The sequence below is a fragment of the Procambarus clarkii genome, chromosome 10 (assembly GCF_040958095.1).
Source record: "Procambarus clarkii isolate CNS0578487 chromosome 10, FALCON_Pclarkii_2.0, whole genome shotgun sequence".
NCBI classification, from domain to species: domain Eukaryota; kingdom Metazoa; phylum Arthropoda; class Malacostraca; order Decapoda; family Cambaridae; genus Procambarus; species Procambarus clarkii.
Genome location: NC_091159.1, coordinates 51,977,889 through 52,003,469, shown reverse-complemented (window position 1 = coordinate 52,003,469; position 25,581 = coordinate 51,977,889). Strand labels below are relative to the sequence as shown.

The window sequence follows — 25,581 nt, the reverse complement described above, 5'->3', positions numbered from 1 at the left end:
GTGGTGGAGGCTGACTCCATACACAGTTTCAAATGTAGATATGATAGAGCCCAGTAGGCTCAGGAACATGTACACTTGTAGATTGTCAGTTGAGAGGCGGGACCAAAGAGCCGAAGCTCCATCCCCCCCCCCCCCCGCAAGCACAACTAGGTGAATACACACACACACACACGCAACCTGTTCGGAACCAGCCCCATTCATACCTGGAGAAAGCCTGCCTCCCACCTCCTCCATACTTGCTCTGAGTAAATACTCGTTTCGAACAAACATTACGACTTGCCAAACCTTATTTGTGGCTCCCTGACCCGGTTGCAGGATAATGTCTATGTTTAGAGAAGAACTTTGCAAAAGCATTCAGGCACTCTTGAGTAACACTCACAAGTTTCACCCCGGCTGTTTCTCGGTCGCAAACTCCGCCCAGAACACATAATTATGCCCGACACTTACACACGCAAATCCGCTGGGCAAACAATTGAAAAAAGTATACCTTACTTCTATGTTATTGGTTATGTAAAAACCGAAAATCATACCGGCACACATGACCAAAGATGCACTAACCTTAAGCAACACACACACACACACACACACACACACACACACACACACACACACACACACACACACACACACACACACACACACACACACACACACACATAAACAGTGAAGTGATGAGGTGGGGGCTTACTCCATACACAGTTTCGAATGTAGATATGATAGATCCCAGTAGGCTCAGGAATCTGTACACCAGTTGATTGACAGTTGAAAGGCGGGGTCAAAGAGTCAAAGCTCAAACCTTGCAAGCACAACTAGGTGAGTACACACACAAACACACATACATATATATTTAAATAATTAAAGAGAAAACGTCTCCAATTTCTGTAAGAGTCCAATGTGAAATACTTGGTGTGAGTCCCCTAGAGTTTTAGTGACTGTAATTTTCCAAGATTTCTAAGATAAATTTTCTATGACGAATACAGTTGTTTCAGTGCTTCTTAATAAATTTTCTGAGAGAAGGTGGGAGAGGAGGGGAAGGCGAGAGGTCGAGAGGGAAGACGGTAGAGAGAGGGGGAGCAAAGGAATGGGGACGATGGGGGTCGAGGTGGAGATGGGGTCAAGAGTGGGAACAGGGGGGAAAGGGAGGAAAGAGGAAGAGACCCAAGTACAGCTGCGTATACCCTTATTATATCTATATACATATACATTATGTATGAGTAAATATATATATATATATATATATATATATATATATATATATATATATATATATATATATATTTTGGTAGCAGTCTTTCCTGTAGACATATATTATTAAATATGACCGAAAAAGTAAGATTAATAATTCTAACACGAATTTTCTCAATATTTCTTATATTTCTTTTCACTGTTGGTGGTAATTGAAAAATCAATTCTCCAAAATTCATTTTTATTTCTAGTCTGACACGACACTTGAGCGTGTTTCGTAAAACTTATTACATTTTCAAAGACTTTAGTTTACACATACACAACTGAATAGAACTTACACATCTTCGATTTGTTTATATCTACATTTGAGTGAGGTGGATGGGGTGAGGTGGTATTAATAGGGTATTAAATTCCTAAACACAAGACAGAACACGAAACAATGGGTATTGAATGGAAGTGATTGTAGAAAGCCTATTGATCCATATTTTTTGATGCTTCTATATTGGAGCGGAGTCTTGAGGTGGGTAGAATATAGTTGTGCATTAATTGGCTGTTGATTGCTGGTGTTGACTTCTTGATGTGTAGTGCCTCGCAGACGTCAAGCCGCCTGCTATCGCTGTATCTATCGATGATTTCTGTGTTGTTTACTAGGATTTCTCTGGCGATGGTTTGGTTGGCCAGAGAAATCCTAGTAAACAACACAGAAATCATCGATAGATACAGCGATAGCAGGCGGCTTGACGTCTGCGAGGCACTACACATCAAGAAGTCAACACCAGCAATCAAGAGCCAATTAATGCACAACTATATTCTACCCACCTCAAGACTCCGCTCCAATATAGAAGCATCAAGAAATATGGACCAATAGGCTTTCTACAAATCACTTCCATTCAATACCCATTGTTTCGTGTTCTGTCTTGTGTTTAGGAATTTAATACCCTATTAATACCACCTCACCCCATCCACCTCACTCAAATGTAGATATAAACAAATCGAAGATGTGTAAGTTCTATTCAGTTGTGTATGTGTAAACTAAAGTCTTTGAAAATGTAATAAGTTTTACGAAACGTGCTCAAGTGTCGCGTCAGACTAGAAATAAAAATGAATTTTGGAGAATTGATTTTCGAATTACCACCAACAGTGAAAAGAAACGTACGAAAGATCGAGAAAATTCGTGTTAGAATTATTAATCTTACTTTTTCGGTCATATTTAATAATATATGTCTACAGGAAAGACTGCTACCAAAATATACTAATATATATATATATATATATATATATATATATATATATATATATATATATATATATATATATATATATATATATATATATATAATATAAATATATATATATAATATAAATATATATATATTTACATTGTATAGTTGTGTTTTTGAGAGCCACACTAGCGTATGATCTCTGAAGTTTGATATGGCCATGGGAGATTGTTTCCAAAAATCCTAATGACAAGTAAGATTTTCAAGATTTTGTGGGAGACTTGAGAATGAGTGACTACTCAAGTTCCTCCCAGTGCAGACCCCCAACACTCGTGGGGCGTCTTGGATCTGTATCAAGACCACATCAAGAGGCAAAGGAACATTATCCTCTGCCCCTCACACACACATTGTCGTCATCTACACAGCATTATCATATGTAGCAAGCGTCGCTAGCCTCGTCCCATAGATCTTCACCTCCACCACCTTCACTCTACCTCCAGCCTCCAACTCCATCCTCCATCAGTCGCCTCCACCTTCCTCCACCGTCCCCTCCAGGTGGTGACAAGCGAGGCTCGTGTTGGAAGAGGACTCTAAGGCATGAACTTAACAGATAAGGATCACCAAGTGAAGAATTACTCACGCCACTCAGGCCAGGGAGTTCATGCCCCTCACCTCCACCACCAACATCTGAGATGAAGCAGAGGAGAATGATGCTGGGTAACCAGACCTCAGTTGAGATGAGGCAGAGGAAGATGACGCTGAGTAACTAGACCTCAGATGAGATGAAAGGGAGGTGAGTGAGTGGAGTGACAAGCATAAACACAGATCTGACACAACACGTCGAGTCTGGCTGTTCATGTCCCCGTGACGGTCAGTTCGTTTAAGTGTATTATCCCTCGTTCGTTTTATCAAACTATATACGAAAATATGGATTGCTTTTAGGCACCTGGTCAACAAAAAGGAGGCCTGGTCGAGGACCGGGCCGCGGGGATGCTAAGCCACGAGATCATCACACGATAACCTCAAGAAGACAACAAGAACACACATACATGCGTCTGTTATCCCAGGACGCCCACACGCCCACAGACATCCCCAGGACGCCCAAACGCCCACAGACATCCCCAGGACTCCCGCACGCCCACAGACATCCCCAGGACGCCCACACGCCCACAGACATCCCCAGGACGCCCGCACGCCCATATTCATCCTGAACCCGCCCAAATGCCTCACTTATACTAAGGCCGTCGACACACCACGTTCATTCAAGGCCGCCCGCACGCCCACATTAACCCCAAGGCCGCCCGCACGCCCACATTCTTTCTCCATCTCCTCCTCCTCTTCCTCCTGGCCAACTTAATCCTCCTCTCTCTCCCACCTTCCCTTCCCTTTCTGCTGCTCTAGTCTACCTTGGGAATTACAGCTGAAAGTTATGGATAATAATTGTGAGAGAACCTTGAGGTGGGGGGGGGAGGAGTAGGGAGGGAGGAAGTTGATAAAAAGGGACGGAGCGGAAAATATTGGAATTATCAGAGGTACGCGCTAAGGCAGTATGACTATGTAACCCTTGGAAGGAAGATGAAAGTAGTCCGATAAACCATGCATGAGGGAGGGACGAGAAGAAGAGAGAATAACGGGAAAGGGGAAAAAAAGAATTGTTTTGTGAGTCACGCTGCGAGGAGCAGGAGAGGAGAGGAGGGGGAGAAGCCAGCCATCATCTTCTCTCTACAAGGCCGTTAGGAGGAGGAGGAGGAGGAGAATGTGTCCTTGCTGTAGGCGTCATCACCATCATTATCATCATCATACACCTAGCCTACCCACCTACCCATACCCACCCGCCACCCAGCGTTAGTCTGCTGCCAGCCTCGTGCCCACATCGTCGTCCTAACATCTCATGCCCACTCGACCCTAGCTCATGTTACGGTGCCCATGCCTCCCGTCTGCCGCTTTGGGTTAGATTAAGGTTAAGTTTAGGTTGGGTTAAAGTTAGCTCAAGTTAGGTTAAGGTTTCTTTAGGTTAGGTGGGGGTGAGCGAACAGCAAATCACAAGAAAAGTTAATTATAAGGAGACAAAACTGAGTGACTGAATAGTACAATAAGCTAACACAAAATATACACTATTTACTCTAAGTAAAGAGAGAGAGAGAGAGACAGAGAAAGTGTGGGAGGAGGGATAGGGAAGCCAAGAAGATAGCACACCAAGAGGCCTTGAAGAATGCTTCTTAGCATTCATGTAAGAGGAGCTAGAGATAACAAAGGAAGGAATTAAACAAGAGGCCGTGTGGAGTTCAAGAAGACAGCTAAATAGTCTTAGTCTGCCGGACGTTTACGCAGGAGCGAGTCACACTGGAAACGAGTTTACATAACCTTGTATAACACACACACAACAGCCTCTCTCTTTCGTTATTTTTGTTCTCTCTCTCTCTTTCTCTCTCTCTCTCTCTCTCTCTCTCTCTCTCTCTCTCTCTCTCTCTCTCTCTCTCTCTCTCTCTCTCTCTCTCTCTCTCTCTCTCTCTGCTATTTCTCTAACATTTATTCTTCAAACATTTCCATATCATTTGCAAGACAAGGAAGGCGGGCACAATAACCAGGACACGAGAATGTATCTTGCTTAATACGCCGGTGTTTACATTCTCTCAGGCTGTCGGCCCGCCATCTGTTGGCCACTTTCCTCACTACATGTGTAAACAAACGCATCGGGATGTCAACACAGGAGAAGGGACGCTTGCACGGTCGTGAAGATTCCTCGTGAAGGCTTCTTAATGTGGCGAGGAAGAGTCCTACAAGCAAGGGGGAGATTAAAGGGTCAAGTGGGAGGGCGTAGCCAACGCGGGAGTGTCAAGTTGGTGGGCGTAGTCAACGTGGGAGTGTCAAGCGGATAGGGGTAGTCAAAGGGTGTCAAGTGGGTAGGCGAAGTGAATGAGAGAGGACGAGAACCAGGGGAAGTAATGTGAATGTGGGTGACAGATCTGTAAGTGTAGCAAGGTGTGGCAAGAGAGAGAGAGAGAGAGAGAGAGAGAGAGAGAGAGAGAGAGAGAGAGAGAGAGAGAGAGAGAGAGAGAGAGAGAGAGAGAGAGAGGTTCACAAGTATGTGAAGTTGTGGTGTGTGATGGAATCAACAATTGATGACACCATTATAGAATTGAGACGCAAAATAAGAATATTGTATTAGCAACATTTTACCGGCATTCTAAGATGAGTTGGCGGGTTGACAGCCCAAGACGGGGAGCAGCAAAGCAAACATCAACAACGAGATATCATTAGTGGTTTGCTTGGCGAATTAACAACGAGAAATTCTTGTGTTACAAACCAGTAATCCAGGCGCCGACCGGGCTGAGCCCCCCCAGTACCCGGTTGTGTCAAGAACTGGAAGATGAGACCTCAACACACGCTGGAACAACACCTGGAGCTTTGTTTTGCTTCCAGAAAAAAATCTAGCTTCTCAATATTAGCTGGAAGGGAGAATATTCCTCCAAGTATTTCTCACTCCTTTCTTCTCCTCTCGAGAGAAAGGGATATCTCTCTTATTTCCCCAGCAACTGTCTTCCAATCTTCGCCAACTCTTTCCAGACCCAAACCTTAATCACGTTCACAGACCTTCGATAGGTCTCCCACAACCTTTTATCAGGTTCTTTGCTTATTCCGTCAAATATCTCAGCGCCGTCGTTAGGTTCCTGCTGGTTCTTACAAATTCCCTCATTTCCTCCAGGGAAAAGTTATTCACCAAAACAGAAACTTTACATTTAGATAATTTAAATTTGGTATAAAATCGTATCATATTATTATTATTATTATGTATATTTTCCACAGTTGACCTCTGTCTCCTTCTCTCTCTCTTTTCCTCCCCCTGACTCTCCTCCTCCTCCTCCTCTTCCTCCTCCACCTCTTCCTCCACCTCCTAGGACTCCTTCCACCTCCTAGTATGGACTCACCATCATGATTACTATTAGCAAAGATTGATAATATTCATATCTTCCTGCCAGTCGACTTGTGGTTCGCCTTCAGTAACTTGGCTTCGTATAAAAGGCCTTAAACGTCCTCTTTGCTATTTTTGGCTAACATATTACTAGCCCTTAAGATTCATCTATTTATATTTCAGACAAACTACATGCTTCCTGGTTTGCTAATAGCATTCACTGTTTTCTTCACATGCTTCCTGGTTTGCTAATAGCATTCACTGTTTTCTTCACATGCTTCGTGGTTTGCTACTAGCCAATGCCAGAGTTAGACTTTGCTACTGGCTTCTGAGTTAAAATTCGCTACTAGATTTAGAGTTAGAGTTTGCTACTAGCTTGTATATTAATTGATACAATCCTGGTTTGCTATTAAATCTGGTCCCACTGCTCGTTAGCATCCTCGTTTGCTTCCAGATGTTACAATCCACATACCAATATTCCTGGCTAGCTACTAGGCCTAGTCAGTTTCCTGTTTACCTGCCTGGCTAGTTACTAGGTCTTTTTCAACTTCCTTTTATCTCTACCTGGTTTACGTGTCTCCCTGGTGTCTTCATTGCTATCTTCTAAGTCTCTTAACGGCTGTTGGGACCTTCCTGGCTTGTGAGTTGCTCTAGTCACCTTCCTGGCTTGCTAGTTGCTCTTGTCATCTCACTGGCTTGGTAGTTGCTCTTGTCACCTCACTGGCTTGCTAGTTGCTTTAGTCATCTTACTGGCTTGTTAGTTGCTCTACTCATCTCACTGGCTTGCTAGTTGCTCTTGTCATCTCACTGGCTTGCTAGTTGCTCTTGTCATCTCACTGGCTTGGTAGTTGCTCTTGTCACCTCACTGGCTTGCTAGTTGCTCTTGTCACCTCATTGGCATGCTAGTTACTCTTGTCTTTCTCATTGTCTCCGTGGCTGGTCTCCGGGCATTATATTGAATAAACCTTCCTAGCTAGTTCTCATCGTATTGAACGTCTAATAAAGAACTTTGTGGAGAGAGAGAGAGAGAGAGAGAGAGAGAGAGAGAGAGAGAGAGAGAGAGAGAGAGAGAGAGAGAGAGAGAGAGAGAGAGAGAGAGAGAGAGAGAGAGAGAAGCTTTATCAAGAAAACAGAATGTATAAACATTTATCATACTGTGATAGACCAGGAGGGAAACATGTCCCTCCCTCCCGCGGCTTCTTCCAGGCATCGTCCATTCAATACCCCCATCAGTGGTGCAGCGGCCGACGCGGCGTTGGCGAAGATTAATGGTTCCCGTGAGGCTGCTTCCTCACTTGTCCCTTGGAAGCTCTCCATCAGTTGGTGTTGGAGGGTCCTGTTGATGCTCTCTCCTGCAGCTGGTGTTGGAGGATCCCGTTGAAGTTCTCCACCAGCTCGTGTTGGGGGACCTCCATAGAAGCTCTCCTGCTGCTGGTGTTGGAGAGATACCATATTTAAGTGAGTGTATCACAAAGGAAGACGAAGGAATCTTTCCCCCGGAGCAGAGTCAGCGATGTCAATTGCTCTGAATCACCGATCTCGACGCCTTGTAAAAATCGAGTTAGCGATGTCAACGTTCTACTGAAACCCAGTCATCGATCTCAACGCTCCCTAAGAACCAAGCCAGCGACCTCAACACTATGATCCACATCAGCGATCTCAATGCTCTGTATAAACCGAGCCAACGTTCGTAATGCTCTCCAAGAACCAAGTCAGCGACCTGAATACTCTAAATAACCGAGCCAGCGATCTCAATGCTCCCTATAAACCAAGCCAGCGACCGCAATGCTCTGTATATACCAAGCCAGCGATCTCAATGCTTCCTATGAACCAAGCCAGCGATCTCAATGCTCTGTATATACCAAGCCAGCGATCTCAATGCTTCCTATGAACCAAGCCAGCGACCTGAATACTCTAAAAAACCGAGCCAGCGATCTCAATGCTCTGTATATACCAAGCCAGCGATCTCAATGCTTCCTATGAACCAAGCCAGCAACCTCAATACTATGAGAAAGCCAGCGAGCCTCTTATTTGTATTATCCTGAGATGATTTTGGGGCTTAGCGTCCCCGCGGCCCGGTCCTTGACCAGACCTCCTTTTAGTAACACACCCTCAGGAAGCAGCCCGTAGCAGCTGTCTAACTCCCAGGTCCCTATTTACTGCTAGGTAACACGGGGGATCAGGGTGAAAGAAACATTTTGCCCATTTGTCTCTGCCTCCACCCGGGTATTCCGGGTATCGAACCCGGAATCTTAGGACTACGAATCCGAAGTGCTGTCCACCCAGCTGTCAGGCGCCCTTGCACCACAGGCATCGACCTCAACACTGCAAACAACCTACGTGCTCAACAAGCCACTCAACATCAAACACTAAATTGCCTTCTTCCACACACATTTCCAGAGACTTAACGTCTCTGCGCAAAGAACATTGTCAACCATTCAAATAAATAACTTATTCAGAAACAGGGACTACTACACTGATACACACACAAACCCCTTAATTTGCACTCACTATTTGAGAAGCCTCTATTACATAGGCTTTTATAGACCACAAGCTTATTTAATCCTGAAAAAAGCATACATTTCCACGGCTTTCATTTTCCCTTAACATTACTCAATTTGTAGGCAATTTTATCTTTTGCAATCAAAAGACATATACATGTATTAGACATATACGTATATGTATATGCCAGAATACATATACGTGTTTACAATTAGAGCTGATTTTTACAAAAAATTCAGATGGTTGTTATTTGTATAACCGAATATTACCTAACCAAATCTAACATATCTTAACCTTGCTTGATCCCTATCCAAACCTAAATAAATCTGGTCTAACCTGACCAGACCTCACAGAAGATGACGTTACTCACTCGCCATTGGTTCCGTTCCACAGGGTGCGTTGGGATCAGCTGGGCTCAGAGCGGAGGTTACGGCTATCTTCCTCCCGAAATTCCCTTCACTCACGATAGCTCCCGTCCTGGCAGTGTCACGGAAAGACCGTTCCCTCCACCCTCCCGCCCACCCACTCGGCCGCCCACTCGGCCGCCCACTCGCCCGCCCACCGGCCCACCCTCGCCGCCTCAAACGAGACCTCCATTCGACGTGAGTATAGGGCCGAAAAAACGGTCTCTGATGTGTGTGTGTGTGTTTAAAATCGTGCCATTTGCAATTCTTGTGTTGTTCGACTTTATTGTGTGATTGATGATGATCTTTTTACTTTACTTTCTCCTTACAGCCGCCTTCCCCTCCACCTTTTCCTCCATTCCCACCCATAACACCCTCTCGTCCTCCTACTCCAACTCGACCCCCTTATCAGCCCTCACCACAGCCTCCAACTCGACCCCCTTATCAGCCTTCACCACAACCTCCAACTCGGCCCCCAACTCGGCCCCCAACTCGGCCCCCAACTCGGCCCCCAACTCGGCCCCCAACACAACCTCCAACTCGACCCCCTTATCAGCCCTCACCACAACCTCCAACTCGACCCCCTTATCAACCCTCACCACAACCTCCAACTCGACCCCCAACTCGACCTCCTTATCAGCCCTCACCACAGCCTCCAACTCGACCCCCAACTCGGCCCCCAACTCGACCTCCTTATCAACCCTCACCACAGCCTTCACCACAACCTCCAACTCGACCCCCTTATCAGCCCTCACCACAACCCTCACCACAACCTCCAACTCGACCTCCTTATCAGCCCTCACCACAGCCTCCACCTCGACCCCCAACTCGGCCCCCAACTCGACCCCCAACTCAGCCCCCAACTCGACCCCCTACTCGGCCCCCTACACAACCTCCAACTCGACCCCCAACCAGGCCCCCAGTTCAGCCTCCTACAGGTCCATCCCAACCTCCAATCCGTCCACCTACTACGCCTCCCCACGACGACCACCACCACCACCACGACGACCACCACCACCACCACCACAGCAGCGACCCCCTGGAGTGGCTGAGGGAGTCGGTGCCAGGAGAGCCAGGCGTGGACTACCCAATCCACGGCTGGCCCATTGTTGACACCAGCTTCTCCTGCGCCGGCCGACCTGACGGTAAGTGACGCAAACATTTGCGTCCACCATAGGACAGGTTAATGGGTTCTTCTTTCGAGATCAAGCGTGTTGTGTACACAAATTAAAACTGATAGCCAAGTGACCCAGAATGGGAATCTTTACTGAAATCACAGCCATTTTTAAAAGTGTTTCACCAGCAAAACCTTACAAATATCTGGATAATAGAAGAGTTCATCAGTGATCTCCAGTCTGGTTTAATACAACGCCTCTGGGGTCTTAAATGGATTGATTTTGCGGTGCCTTGAGGACCGGGCCGCGGGGACACTAAAAAGCCCCGAAATCATCTCAAGATAACCTCAAGATTATAACCAGCCTTAAGCAGAGGTTCCAAAGACTCTAATTAAAAGCCTTGGCTTGAGAAATACATGGTCAAAAAATATATTTATTTGTAATTCCTTTTACAACGGTCAAGTATCTGAGGTACTCAAGTCCGGCAACTCTCTCTCTGTCTCTCCCTCTCTCTCTCCAACGGCTTCAGACTTGAGAAGACCTGACTCGGCTTCTCAACACAAACATCCAACATCCCACGCCAGTCAGGCCTTACAAACTGACCAATCACAGACACGATACCACCCACCCGCCGGCCAATCACAACAAGGATATCTCTCCACAGCCGGCAGACCTGCTGGCTTACTGACCACTCACAAGCCCGCTGCCTTCCCAATCTGTCCAGACTTGGGTAAATGACCAATCAAACAGCTTTTACGACTCGACTCGTTGCACAAGGTCGCCATTAACGCCAATCTTCTCACTGAATGAAGACCAGACCATAAAAATCAAAGTAACTGCATTTCAGAAGATAATGCCCCCCAAAAAGCTTTATTCCCTGATCATATATACCATTAAGGGTGATTGCTGTCTGTAACCTTAACTTAAAGGTCATGCAGATGTTTTAAACCCGTATTTTCGAAGCGATTAATTATAAAATATGGATAATAATTAAGGGTAAATTTCCACAGCTGCAACTCGATACATCAATTAATTTACGCGAATTTTATAACCCTCTAAATGTGATCTTGTAACGAGACGCTATTGTGCTCTTTCGGGCCCATTCTGCAAGTTCCTTTTTACTGTGTCTCTTACATTTATTCTATTTTCAATTTACAGTCATACGATGAAAGATTGTATCCTGTAGTCTCTTACGATGATCTTACGATGTTCTTACTGTGTTTGTAACCTTAAGAAATCGATACGTGGTTAAAATACTCGACACATTGTCTGTGTGAAAATAAATGGTCTTAGAAGAAACTGATAAAGAACAAATGCGAACAAGGAGATTACTGTAGATCTATTGGCTCATATATGGCAGCTCGTATTTATATCCATCCTAATTCATTCATATTATGTCTAAACGTCGCTTGAAACAATCCAGCAATCCCATGTCTATCATGTTACCCAGGAATTTGTTGTTTTTTTGTGGTTACGTAATAATTCGCAGACTTCGTCTACTTATGCAGTTCTCTCTTTTTTCTACCACTCTCTCCTACTTTTCACATTTTTATTCCACCCTTCATCTCTTCATCTACTACTTCTTCTTCCCTTTCATTACACTAAATTCTACTATTTCTTTCCTTATTTTCCCTTATTTTCCCTTTCTGTTCCTTTATAATCTTCTTCCGCCTCCTCCTCCTCCTCCTTTTGCTCCTTCTCCTTCCCACTACTCTCTCTCTCTCTCTCTCTGTCTCTCTCTCTCTCTCTCTCTCTTTCGCCTGCCCTGTCCACCACTGCTGATCTCAAACAATAAAACCCCTGCTGGACCGTGACGGGTCGAGACAGTCATCACCCGGCCCGTCCTCATCAACACTGTCCAAATGCTCGCTAATCCATTCGCCACACCGCCTCTTTATGGCTGAAATACACTTTACAGACGAACCACAGCTCATGTCGTTTGGGCATTTATCGACCATTTCTTCATTTTCTTTCTGTACTCGAAGCACTTCCCTCTATACATGCTTCACCTACGTACCGCAAATATAGACCATCTCCAACAGAATCTAGACACTTAGGCTATGCCTGATTATATATACATTTTAAGTATATAGTAATATCAATTTATGTGTATGGGTAAAACTGATTTTTAATACATAGTGTGTAAGCATTGATGAATGCGTTCTTGGGGTCGGCCGCTGGATGGACGAGCCTAATCCGAGGACAGATTGAAATACAAATAATTGTCAACAGAGCCTAAATACTAAACATAGGCCTAACAACACAACACTAATATATTATAATAATAACATTTACTTAGGTTTAAGATAAAAACGGGGTTTGAATACATAATAAGTTAATATTGCTGCGTTACCCCTCTGAGGTCGGCCGCCGCTTGCACGAGCTTAGCATGAGAACGGATGGAGTCAGCGCCGGAGCTCAGCTTGCGAGTGCCACGGTAAACCCGATTTGTATTCCCTCCTCATTATTCCTCCTGAGTTGGCAGTTTCTCTCACTCCCTTTCCTCGCCCAGATGAAGCCAAGGAGGTTCAGTAACGTCTTAGTTAATATATGGTTTCCCCCGTTGTTTCATCTCCGTTATATCAGTTGGGTTTGTTTACGTTGGCAAATTCCACCAGCTAATGCAGTGTGCGTTAGGGACAAGCATTAACAACTAGTAAGTTCCCAGCCTGCTGCTTGCTAGTGCTGGGTACAAGCCCAATTCACCCACCAGGGACCCCGAGGCACTTGCCTGACTGGAAAGTCATACACAACACTTTTCCCAATGACTTTTGTATTTAATTTTGCCTATTTCTGTCTTTCAATAGTCTCACTTTCTCCCTCTTCGTCTGCGACTTTGTTGAATTTGATCATCATGGTAAATAACAGGAGCGTCATGATTTGTCGTGGCTGTTTGGTTTGGTCTTGGAAGGTCAGGCAGATACCTTCGGTTTGATCTCTGCGGAAAGATCTGGCAGATACCTTCTTGCGACCGCGTTGAAATCTCTTCACTTTCCCTTATATGTTAAATACAGCTTTCCCATTTTGGAGTGAATAAATGACTCGCAAAATTGTACATGCGTCGATGAGGAGACTCAGAGAGCTGAAGCTCAACCTTCCGTCTCTCCTGCATGTGCTACTAGGTGAGCACTGTCCTTCCTTCACCATCATCCTTCACCATCAGCACCTCTGTAGCAACATTGTCCTCTCTCCACCACCATCATCCCTCTCTCCACCACCACCATCCCTCTCTCCACCACCACCATCCCTCTCTCCACCACCACCACTACTCAGGAACACCTTACTCATATCTCCGTGCTCCCCCCCCCTTCTCTCTCCCACCCCAATCTTCTCAACTACCATTATTCTCCACTTCCCCCCACAATAATCCTTCCCCCTCCTCCCCCACATCCCTCCCTCCCCCACATCATCCCCCATCCTCCCCCCCCCACCACACACTGCTATAGGCATGCCACTTGAAGGACCTGACCTTGAGGCAACCATCCTCATCCATCTCTTCTTGAAGGTGATATTATTGTTGTGCTTCACGTCGTTGCATTCTTTTCCGTCTCTTCCTTCTTCTTCTTCTTCTTCTTATCACTGTCCTTTCTTTCGTTTCTTTCATCCTTTCACAGTTCGGTTCTCATATTTTTTTTATAATTAAGTTTTGTGTTTTGTGTTTTTCTGTGTTATATGGTTTTAATTATTTCATAACTATTCTCTTTGCTCCTCTGGTTCTCTTTATCTCTCTAAGTCTCTCCTTTAAGTTTTTGTCTCTCAGTCTCTCCCAGTCGCTCTTTCAGTCGTTCTTTCCCGCTCCCTCTCTCTCGTATCGAGGTGTGCTAACATGTTTTAGTATGAATGAGTAATATCGCGCCTCTAAATCCCCTCTGGTGTGGCAGAGCAAATGTGTCTGCCTTCCTCCTTTCTTATGATTTAGTGACGAGGGTGGTCGCTGAGGCAGGCTGAGTTACCGGTCACTGAGGCAGGCTGAGTTACCGGTCACTGAGGCAGGCTGTGTTACCGGTCACTGAGGCAGGCTGTGTTACCGGTCACTGAGGCAGGCTGAGTTACCGGTCACTGAGGCAGGCTGAGTTACCGGTCGCTGAGGCAGGCTGAGTTACCGGTCACTGAGGCAGGCTGTGTTACCGGTCGCTGAGGCAGGCTGAGTTACCGGTCGCTGAGGCAGGCTGAGTTACCGGTCACTGAGGCAGGCTGAGTTACCGGTCACTGAGGCAGGCTGAGTTACCGGTCACTGAGGCAGGCTGAGTTACCGGTCACTGAGGCAGGCTGAGTTACCGGTCACTGAGGCAGGCTGAGTTACCGGTCACTGAGGCAGGCTGAGTTACCGGTCGCTGAGGCAGGCTGTGTTACCGGTCGCTGAGGCAGGCTGAGTTACCGGTCGCTGAGGCAGGCTGAGTTACCGGTCACTGAGGCAGGCTGTGTTACCTCACTCACACATGTATTTCTTTCTTATGCTTCGCTGGCGAGGATGGCATCTCAGATAAGTTAAGTGAGGGGGAGAAACTTGGTTTTCCAATTTAAAGCCAAATTTTAAATTCTGGAATAGACACTTGACATGTCTTTTGGTGAAGGAGAAATGTGCGAACGGAGCTGGATAATATCTCTTTCCAAGACCAGGTAAGTACTGGAAAACAACTTCCAGTCAGTTTTCCCATGAAGCTGAAAACTTACAAGCCGTTCGTGGCCATTTTATGAGAACCTGTTCTGATACAAGTCAAGAGCCAGAGAGAGAGAGAAAAAAAGCGCTTGCAACTAACAGTTTTCAGCTAATTTGAAAAGTTGTGTAAAAATAAGTTGAATCGACTTTTATAATAAGTAACGAAGTAAATCATATATCCATTTTGTTGTTGTTGTCGAGGCACCTTCAGTGGGGTGGGGAGCCACTGCTGTCTGCCTGCCATGGCTGGAGTCGCCGTCAATGAGCTGTTTGAACAGCCGTTGTCTGGCTGTCATTTATACATCTATCTATAATGCTTATCCCTACGCGTAGTGTAAAGGTAATGACGTCTCCTCTGTGCCTGGCGACTCATCTCCCCGTTAATATCACCACTCAACTCTTACCACATGACCAAACTGTTGCAAATGCATCATTAGCATTAATACTATTATTTAGTAAGATCATTGATGGTGTTAATCTCTGGCTGTTTTTATACCTGTGGTCCTTATTATGATAACTTTATTATACTTCAAAGTATATCAATAAAGTATTGTGAAGGATAACAATAAAGTATTGTTATCATACTTTATTATGATAACAAATGTTGAAACACATCAATAAGCAAGCAGAGGGCTTGGAGCCGAGTGAGGTCTTGCCAAACCAGCAGGCCAGCGGCCGCCCTGGTGTGAACCCTCGTACGGGATTCCTACGAGGATCCATCATCTTCAGTGGTCCTGGGTACGTGTCCTTGAGGCCTTACGAGGTAGGGAAGACGGAGGGAGTCGTGTAGTGGTCCTGAAGTTCATTTCCTTGTGGCTCTGCGAGAGGGGGAGGCAAGAGAGGTCTTTAGTGGTCCCGGGATTCGTGTCCTTGTGGCGCTGCGACGGGGGGAGTGGGAAAGGGGGAGGGAAGGAGGATGTCGGAAGGTCTTGGAAGTTTTTGGAAGGTCTTGGAAGATCTTGGAAGGTCTTGGAAGATCTTGGAAGGTCTTGGAAGATCTTGTAAGGTCTTGGAAGATCTTGGAAGGTCTTGGAAGATCTTGGAAGGTCTTGGAAGATCTTGGAAGGTCTTGGAAGATCTTGGAAGGTCTTGGAAGATCTTGGAAGGTCTTGGAAGATCTTGTAAGGTCTTGGAAGTTCTTGGTAACTCTTGGAAGATCTTGGAAGATCTTGAAAGATCTTGGAAGAATTTGGAGGTTCTTGGAAGGTTTTGGAGGTTCTTGGAAGGTCTTGGAAGATTTTGGAAGGTATTGTAAGATCTTGGAAGGTCTTGAAAGGACTTAGGAGGTCTTGGAAGGTCTTGGAAGATCTTGGAAGGTCCTGAACGGTCTTGAAAGGTCTTGGATGGTCTTTGAAGGTCTTGGAAGGTGTGTGTAGTTAGCAGGCAGGCGTCCCTCGCCTGCCTGCTAACTACACACACCTTCAAACCCTCAGGAAAATCTTCATACAGCATTATGAAGATTCGGTAAGAAAAACAGGGAAATTAAGAGAAGTGCCAACGAAAGCAAAAACAAGAGGAAGAAGGAAGAGAAACAGAGGAACTGGAGAGCTAACAGGAAATGAGGTAGAGAAAGAGATGGAAAAAAGTAATAAAGGAGGATATATGAGAAATACCTTTAACAAATCAAGAGAAAACAAAGTTGGAGAGACAAAAGAGATATATGAAAACCTTCAGGAAAATACCATGCTTAAATAAAAGCAAAATGCACACACACACACACACACACACACGCACACACACACACACACACACACACACACACACACACACACACACACACACACACACATATACAGCAACAAGGGGCAAAGAACCAGAGCTCAACCCCCGCAAGCATAACCAGGTGAGTAAAGAAAGGGGAAATAGACGGACGACACAAACCAAAGTCAGCAAAACGATAAACAGGACACACAGGAAGCAAAGGGAAGAAGCACATCCATGTACAGCTCTGGGAGTAGATAAGACAACAAAATGCAGGCGAAGAGTCACAATAACGTGGCTAAAGTATGTTGACCAGACCACACACTAGAAGGTGAAGGGACGACGACGTTTCGGTCCGTCCTGGACCCTTCTCAAGTCGATTGTCGACTTGAGAATGGTCTAGGACGGACCGAAACGTCGTCGTCCCTTCACCTTCTAGTGTGTGGTCAGCAAGACAACAAAATCACTAGGATTAGTTGCCTCCCAAGCACCTCCATGATAGCTAGGAGGATAGCCCCCAGAACTAGCACTCGACCCTTAACACAGGCAGTGGCTGGCTCACAAACCTTACAAGACATTTCAAAACTTCTCCCCGCACCATAAAACAGCTGGAGAGATTAGCATAAAGAAACAGCCAAGAGTGACGAGTGTCTAACATAGTGAATGAACGTCGTACAGAAAGGCAAGCTGACTAAGTCTGTAAGGAAGCGAGAGGTTCACCATAACTATAATACGGATGATAGAAACTCATACAAAATTAAATTCATGCGAGGGGTAGTGTAAACAGACTTCAAACACAGCTTCAAGGCGAGTTTTCAATGGAAGACAGAGGATGGATAGGTTCTGAGTCGTGCCAAAGACGATCGGCAAATGAAAAGCCGGAGCCCAGGAACTAAAGCCCGACAGAAATATTGAATTTAGATACAATATAACTAAACTAAAGCCTGTCTAAATATTGAATTTAGATACAATATAGCGAGAAGATGTGATATGTGACGAAGGCTGACAAGGTAAACAGATCACTCAACGTAAACACAAGACAAAAGACTAGCGGGACTATCGTGCCTTGACCTGGGGTGAGGCATATTTTTATTAAGTGCTTGGTAAGTGGCCTTGGAAGAGGATAAACAGAAAGAATTACCCAAAACTGATTACGAAAGTAAGACTAGAAGGAGGACTCAAGACGGAAGATAGGAGAGAGCATGGAAAAGACAGCAGTAAGCGGGGGAAGACAGCATGGGAAGACAGCGTTGGAAGAGAGCATGGGAAGACAGTATTGGAAGAGAGCATGGGAAGACAGCGTTGGAAGAGAGCATGGGAAGACAGCGTTGGAAGAGAGCATGGGAAGACAGCGTTGGAAGAGAGCATGGGAAGACAGCGTTGGAAGAGAGCATGGGAAGACAGCAGTGAGCGTTGGAAGAGAGCATGGGAAGACAGTATTGGAAGAGAGCATGGGAAGACAGCGTTGGAAGAGAGCATGGGAAGACAGTATTGGAAGAGAGCATGGGAAGACAGCGTTGGAAGAGAGCATGGGAAGACAGCGTTCTAAGAGAGCATGGGAAGACAGTATTGGAAGAGAGCATGGGAAGACAGTATTGGAAGAGAGCATGGGAAGACAGTATTGGAAGAGAGCATGGGAAGACAGTATTGGAAGAGAGCATGGGAAGACAGTATTGGAAGAGAGCATGGGAAGACAGTATTGGAAGAGAGCATGGGAATAGAGTGGAGGTCAAACTACCCTTGCGACCGGAAAAAGAATTACAATGTAAATCAGCGCACAATTTTATACTAAATGCAAGAAAAAAGGCTACTTACATGTGCCTTTTTTCCAGCTATTAGCTCTTTGAACCAGCCTTTTCAACTAATATTTTTTTTATCCTCTATTATATATTGGTAGCAGTCTTTCTTGCAAATATATGTTGTTGAATATGACCGAAAGGGTAAAATTAATGATTCTAACACGAATCTTCTCAATATTTCTTACGTTTTTCTTCACTGTCGAGGGAAGTTGAAAATTTAACTCTCCAAAGCTCCAATTTACACTTTATTCTAGTCTGACGCCTGGGAATGAGTTTCGCAAGGTACACCTTACATTTTCAAAGACAATTTTACTGTGTTAAACAATGGATTATATACTCTTTGAGTGAGGTGGTGGATGGATGCCATAACAAGGGGGTATTAAATATATCAATGAATAAATGGATCAAGGGGTATCAATAAATGGATCAAGGGGTATCAATAAATGGATCAAGGAGTATCAATAAATGGATCAAGGGGTATCAATAAATGGATCAAGGGGTATCAATAAATGGATCAAGGAGTATCAATAAATGGATCAAGGAGTATCAATAAATGGATCAAGGGGTATCAATAAATGGATCAAGGGGTATCAATAAATGGATCAAGGAGTATCAATAAATGGATCAAGGAGTATCAATAAATGGATCAAGGGGTATCAATAAATGGATCAAGGGGTATCAATAAATGGATCAAGGAGTATCAATAAATGGATCAAGGGGTATTAGTAGGGTCAATGGATGCTGTCTCTGCGTTGGCTCTGAGTCTTGAAGTGGGTAGAATGTAAATATTTGTTAGCTGGTTGTTGATTGCTGGTCTGGACTTCTTAATATGTAGTACCTCGCTGATGTCCAGTTTCTTGCTGTCGTTGAATCTGTCGATTATTTCAGTGATGCTCGTCAAGATGTCTCTGGTGATGATCTGGTTGTGTGAGGAGATTACACGTTCCTTGATAGAGCTCTGTTGTTTGTGCATTGTTAAGCGCCTAGAGAGAGACGTTGTTGTCTTGCCTATATACTGACATCGTTGGGGCTGACAGTCCCTAAGTGGGGACATGTTTCACATGTCTAACTACAAGGTTATATTCACTGCTAGGCAAACAGAGGCATCAGGTGAAAGAAACTCTGCCCATTCGTTTCTACCTCGGATGGGAATCGAACCCGGACTTTTAGCACTACGACCACCCAAGCGCTGTCGACTTAACCGTGAAGATTCCCCTGTGTGTGTTTGTTTGTGTGTGTACTTACCTATTTGTACTCACCTATTTGTGCTTGCGGGGGTTGAGCTTTGGCTCTTTGGTCCCGCCTCTCAACTGTCAATCAACTGGTGTACAGATTCCTGAGCCTACTGGGCTCTATCATATCTATATTTAATACTGTGTATGGAGTCAGCCTCCACCACATCACTGCCTAATGCATTCCATCCGTTAACTACTCTGACACTGAAAAAGTTCCTTCTAACGTCCCTGTGGCTCATGTGGGTACTCAGTTTCCACCTGTGTCCCCTTGTTCGCGTCCCACCAGTGTTGAATAGTTTATCCTTGTTTACCCGGTCGATTCCCCTGAGGATTTTGTAGGTTGTGATCATGTCTCCCCTTACTCTTCTGTCTTCCAGTGTCGTAAGGTGCATTTCCCGCAGCCTTTCCTCGTAACTCATGCCTCTTAGTTTTGGGACTAGTCTAGTGGCATACCTCTGAACTTTTTCCAGCTTTGTCTTGTGCTTGACAAGGTACGGGCTCCATGCTGGGGCCGCATACTCCAGGATTGGTCTTACATATGTGGTGTACAAGATTCTGAATGATTCCTTACACAGGTTCCTGAACGCTGTTCTGATGTTAGCCAGCCTCGCATATGCCGCAGACGTTATTCTTTTTATGTGGGCTTCAGGAGACAGGTTTGGTGTGATATCAACTCCTAGATCTTTCTTTCTGTTCGTTTCATTAAATACTTCATCTCCTATTCTGTATCCTGTGTCTGGCCTTCTGTTTCCACTGCCTAGTTTCATTACTTTGCATTTACTCGGGTTGAACTTCAACAGCCATTTGTTGGACCATTCACTCTGTCTAGGTCATCTTGTAGCCTCCTACTATGTGTGTGTGTGTGTGTGTGTGTGTGTGTGTGTGTGTGTGTGTGTGTGTGTGTGTGTGTGTGTGTGTGTGTGTGTGTGTGTGTGTGTGTGTGTGCGTGAGTGTGTGTGTGCATCTCATCACCAACAATACCAAACACAGACGAGTTAGGAAACAACAGCTTGAGATGACGCTACGGTCGACAGCTTCATGCAAAAGCAACATCAACACCGACCTTACTGACGAGTAGCATTATAAACTACCCCTCAGAGAGAACCACTTACCGGTCGACGGAGAAGGAAAAATAATAAGTATTGGCTGCCAAGATAATGGAATTCATAACTAGCAGTTCCTATTTTCTAATTGGCTTCCTCAGCAGAGATGAACGTAAGAATCTCTTAAGATCTTACCTGGATCTTACCACCCGTTAAGTTGTTTAGTACAGTGCTACAGTGAGTTATTAAAGCCCCACAAATAGCTTATTAACAAGCGCATATGTTTTAGCCTTAAATAGAATTTAGGACTAAAATAAACAATACACTGTGAAGAGAATTATATTCACTCGTCTCCTTGTATATACTGAGGTCTAAGACGCTCCGAGCATACCAGAGGATCCCAGAGGGTCCCACAGGATCCCAGAGGGTCCCACAGGATCCCAGAGGGTCTCACAGGATCCCAGAGGGGGCAGCAGCCATGACACTTGGGGGGTAATTAAATATAATGGCTGTGAGAAACTTTGTACAAACTATTGAAACCCTTTTGTCCAGGCTCCCGAGCGCTGTTGAGTGTTGATCTCAGCATGGGAGAGGGGGAGAGGGGGATGACGCTTTGGGGTGGTGGTGGGGGTGATGGGGAGAGAGAGAGAGAGAGAGGGGAATGATGATTGGGGGGGAGGGGGGAGAGGGGTCATGGTCGAGCCTTTAGGTCTCAAGGATAACGGAACAGGATCTGAACCAGCACACCTTGATGAACCCCCCCTATCCGCCCCCCCTCCCTAACCCCAACCACTACCCCCCCCCCCCTCCCTCCCCTCCCCCCCTTAACCAGACTAGTTCCGCTGCCAGGTTCTGGGTCTCGCTGGAGTGAGGAAGACATGGAGTATCGAATTTCATTGCAGGTTCTGTGTACAGAGCCTAAGTTCTTACCCACTTGGAGGATGCTTGACAAAACAAAATTTCACCACAAGGTTGAAGACGATGAGAGAGCCTGAGACACATTTCGGGTCAATCCGGAAGCGTTTCGAGCCAGGTACAGAAGATAAATATTATATTATGACCAATGATAAGCATTTTCCATTGTGTAAGAAACTTTAAGTAAGAAAACTGAGGACATTATGGCAGAATATTAAATTCTCGAGAACAAACAACTTTCTTGACAGACTTGAGGCAGTTTCTTAACCGGAACATCCCGCCTAAACTTAGAGTAAACGGAAAAGCTTTCTTTAGCAGCTAAGTTAGGTAATATCATAAGAAATGTTTTAGAAACAGAGAAATATATATAATAAATATAAACGAGTAGCTATGGAACAGTTCACAGTAACTTGAACTGCGAGTCTAATCTTACCAGAGAAATATTATCTATAATATATAACTTAGTTGATCAATTGCATGTGTCCTAACTACCTGGGCACTGACTTAAAGTGGGAACTTGACGATTGGTAGTCAGCATAAAGTTGTAAGTTACCCCAACTTTTAACCAACAACTTTGTATGACTGCGAGGAACTTGATGGTAAAGAAATCATTTGCAATGTAAATCGATAACCCACAATACAGTTAATGAACAGATTAATACACCCGATCTAATGCATTTAAATAGGATTTCACCAAAAAATCAGGTTCTGCTGTAGCAGTAAAGCTCAGGGCGGAGATAATGTTCTAGCCACCTGCAGACCCGTCTAGTCATCATAGTCTGGTTGGTCATGCACTCTGCGCACCAACGTCTTCTGTTATTCCGGTATAAAAAAAAAAAATCAGTTGTTGATAGAATGTTTAAGAGTCGAGAACCTCTGATGTTCTCACAGCGATCTCTGATTCATTATTCCTGGCGCACATGCACTTGCTTGGTGTGTGTGTCAAGCACCTGCTACCGTGTCTTTCACTCTAGTAACAAAGATAAAGTTTAGGGTGTATTCTACACTTGCTACCGTCATTCACTCTAGCAACGGGAAATTTTAAGGTGTATTCTACACCTGTTACCGTCTCTCTCATTCTGGCAACAGGAAACTTTATGGTGTATTCTACACCTGTTACCGTCTCTCTCATTCTGGCAACGGGAAACTTGAAGGTGTATTCTACACCTGTTACCGTCTCTCTCATTCTGGTAACGGGAAACTTTAAGGTGTATTCTACACCTGCTACCGTCTCTCTCATTCTGGCAACGGGAGACTTTAAGGTGTATTCTACACCTGCTACCGTCTCTCTCATTCTGGCAACGGGAGACTTTAAGGTGTATTCTACACCTGCTACCGTCTCTCTCATTCCGGCAACGGGAAACTTTAAGGTGTATTCTACACCTGCTACCGTCTCTCTCATTCTGGCAACGGGAAACTTTAAGGTGTATTCTACACCTGCTACCGTCTCTCTCATTCTGGCAACGGGAGACTTTAAGGTGTATTCTACACCTGCTACCGTCTCTCTCATTCCGGCAACGGGAGACTTTAAGGTGTATTCTACACCTGCTACCGTCTCTCTCATTCCGGCAACGGGAGACTTTAAGGTGTATTCTACACCTGCTACCGTCTCTCTCATTCTGGCAACGGGAAACTTTAAGGTGTATTCTACACCTGCTACCGTCTCTCTCATTCTGGCAACGGGAGACTTTAAGGTGTATTCTACACCTGCTACCGTCTCTCTCATTCTGGCAACGGGAGACTTTAAGGTGTATTCTACACCTGCTACCGTCTCTCTCATTCTGGCAACGGGAGACTTTAAGGTGTATTCTACACCTGCTACCGTCTCTCTCATTCCGGCAACGGGAGACTTTAAGGTGTATTCTACACCTGCTACCGTCTCTCTCATTCTGGCAACGGGAGACTTTAAGGTGTATCCTACACCTGCTACCGTCTCTCTCATTCTGGCAACGGGAGACTTTAAGGTGTATTCTACACCTGCTACCGTCTCTCTCATTCTGGCAACAGGAGACTTTAAGGTGTATTCTACACCTGCTACCGTCTCTCTCATTCTGGCAACAGGAGACTTTAAGGTGTATTCTACACCTCTTATAACCACGTCTCTCAGTCAAGCAGTAGGAAATGATTTGCGTTTTGGAAGGCGCGTGTATGCAGATCGTGCCACTTACAAAAGGCTGAAAATTATGCATTTGAAAGAGTTTCAGAATAAATTGACGTCACCCTTCAAGGCTGCAACGTTGTGTGTGCGTGTGCGTGTGCGTGTGTGCGTGTGTGTACACCCCTCATGCTCTGACAAGGCGTGTACTTGAGTATATTTACACACTTGAGAAGACACAAGTGACTTGCACACGAGAGGTTCGAATACTGCAGAAGAAAAACAATAACGAATGAGGACAATGGAATAACTGGGAATGATAGCAATTGAGGCAGTTGACTGCCACTCACCGCACGGGAGATGAAACAGACTGGCAAGTAATACGCCAACACCTGGACACCATATGTCGCCCACGGTACTCTGGGTGTCACAGCTTGGGCTCATGTTATGGCGGGCGTCCTTGTAAGCTTTCCCTTACTGCTGCTGCTGATGCTGTTGCTGACGTCGCTGCTGCTGACGCTGCTGCTACTGACGTCGCTGCTGCTGCTGATGCTGCTGCTGACGTCGCTGCTGCTGCTGCTACAACTGACGTCCCTGCTGCTGCTGCTGCTACTGCTGACGTCGCTGCTGCTGTTGCTAGTGACGTCCCTGCTGCTGCTGCTACTGACGTCGCTGCTACTGATGCTGCTACTGACGACACTGATGCTGATGCTGACGTCACTGCTGCTGACGTCGATGCTGCTACTACTGACGTCGCTGCTGCTACTACTGACGTCGCTGTTGCTGCTGCTACTACTGACGTCGCTGTTGCTGCTGCTGATACTGCTGACGTCGCTGCTGCTGCTACTGACGTCGCTGCTGCTGCTGCTACTGCTGACGTTGCTGCTGCTATTGACGTCGCTGCTGCTGCTACTGACGTCGCTGCTGCTACTACTGACGTCGCTGTTGCTGCTGGTACTGACGTCACTGCTGCTGCTGCTGCTGGTACTGACGTCACTGCTGCTGCTGCTGCTGGTACTGACGTCACTGCTGCTGCTGCTAACGTCCCTGCTTCTGCTGTTGCTGCTAATGTCGCTGCTGCTGCTACTGACGTCACTGCTGCTGGTACTGACGTCACTGCTGCTGCTGCTGCTGCTGCTACTGACGTCACTGCTGCTGGTACTGACGTCGCTGCTGCTGCTACTGCTGCCGATGTTGTCGCACCTCGTGTTGGGTGAGTATATTGAGTGTAGAGTCTTGCTTCCAGGCCGTCGGGATATCCGGGTACACAGCCACGCGCTCATCCCCCCGAAGAAAACGGGACGCTCATAGTAAGCGGTAATTTGGACCTTTGTCCCGCCTTTCACAACATTTGGACAACAGGCTCTATAGGGGGGCGGGCTAAGGTCAGACTTGCCGTGGGAACCTTCTGAAAGGTCACCGGGTCACCTTCTTAAACCCCCCCCCCTCTCCCCTACAACCCATCCAGGTGGGAAGCTCGACGTAGTTATACAGCCAGTTGTCGTTCCCGAAGGTGGAGTGCTTGTACTCTCTCAGTTCCGCTGTATTTACTCCAGCTCTCTTTTCAATGGTCTGGACAAGAGCCTCTCTCTCGACAATATGGTTTGTCCACCCCAACACAACACGAAAAGTGGTGACCTATTGATGAACCTGTGGACTGGTCTCGGGCGAGTGTTGACTGACAATAGGCATCACCCCCTGGACACTGAACAAAAGAACAGAGGCAAAGGAGAAGAACATTGCATCTCAGAAACACCGTTTCAAGGCCATGAGTCGTGAGTGGCGGGAAGATTA

At 45.7% G+C, this 25,581-nt stretch overlaps 1 protein-coding gene across 1 annotated transcript in view; it reads left to right on the top strand.

Annotated features, from left to right (window-relative positions):
- LOC123749860 (basic proline-rich protein-like) overlaps window positions 1-25,581 on the top strand; it is a 48,020-nt gene that overhangs the window by 11,482 nt on the left and 10,957 nt on the right. The window contains exons 2-3 of the mRNA XM_069322042.1: window positions 9,214-9,422; window positions 9,556-10,369. Coding sequence (XP_069178143.1) covers window positions 9,214-9,422; window positions 9,556-10,369 — 1,023 coding nt within the window. The remainder of the gene's footprint in view (window positions 1-9,213; window positions 9,423-9,555; window positions 10,370-25,581) is intronic.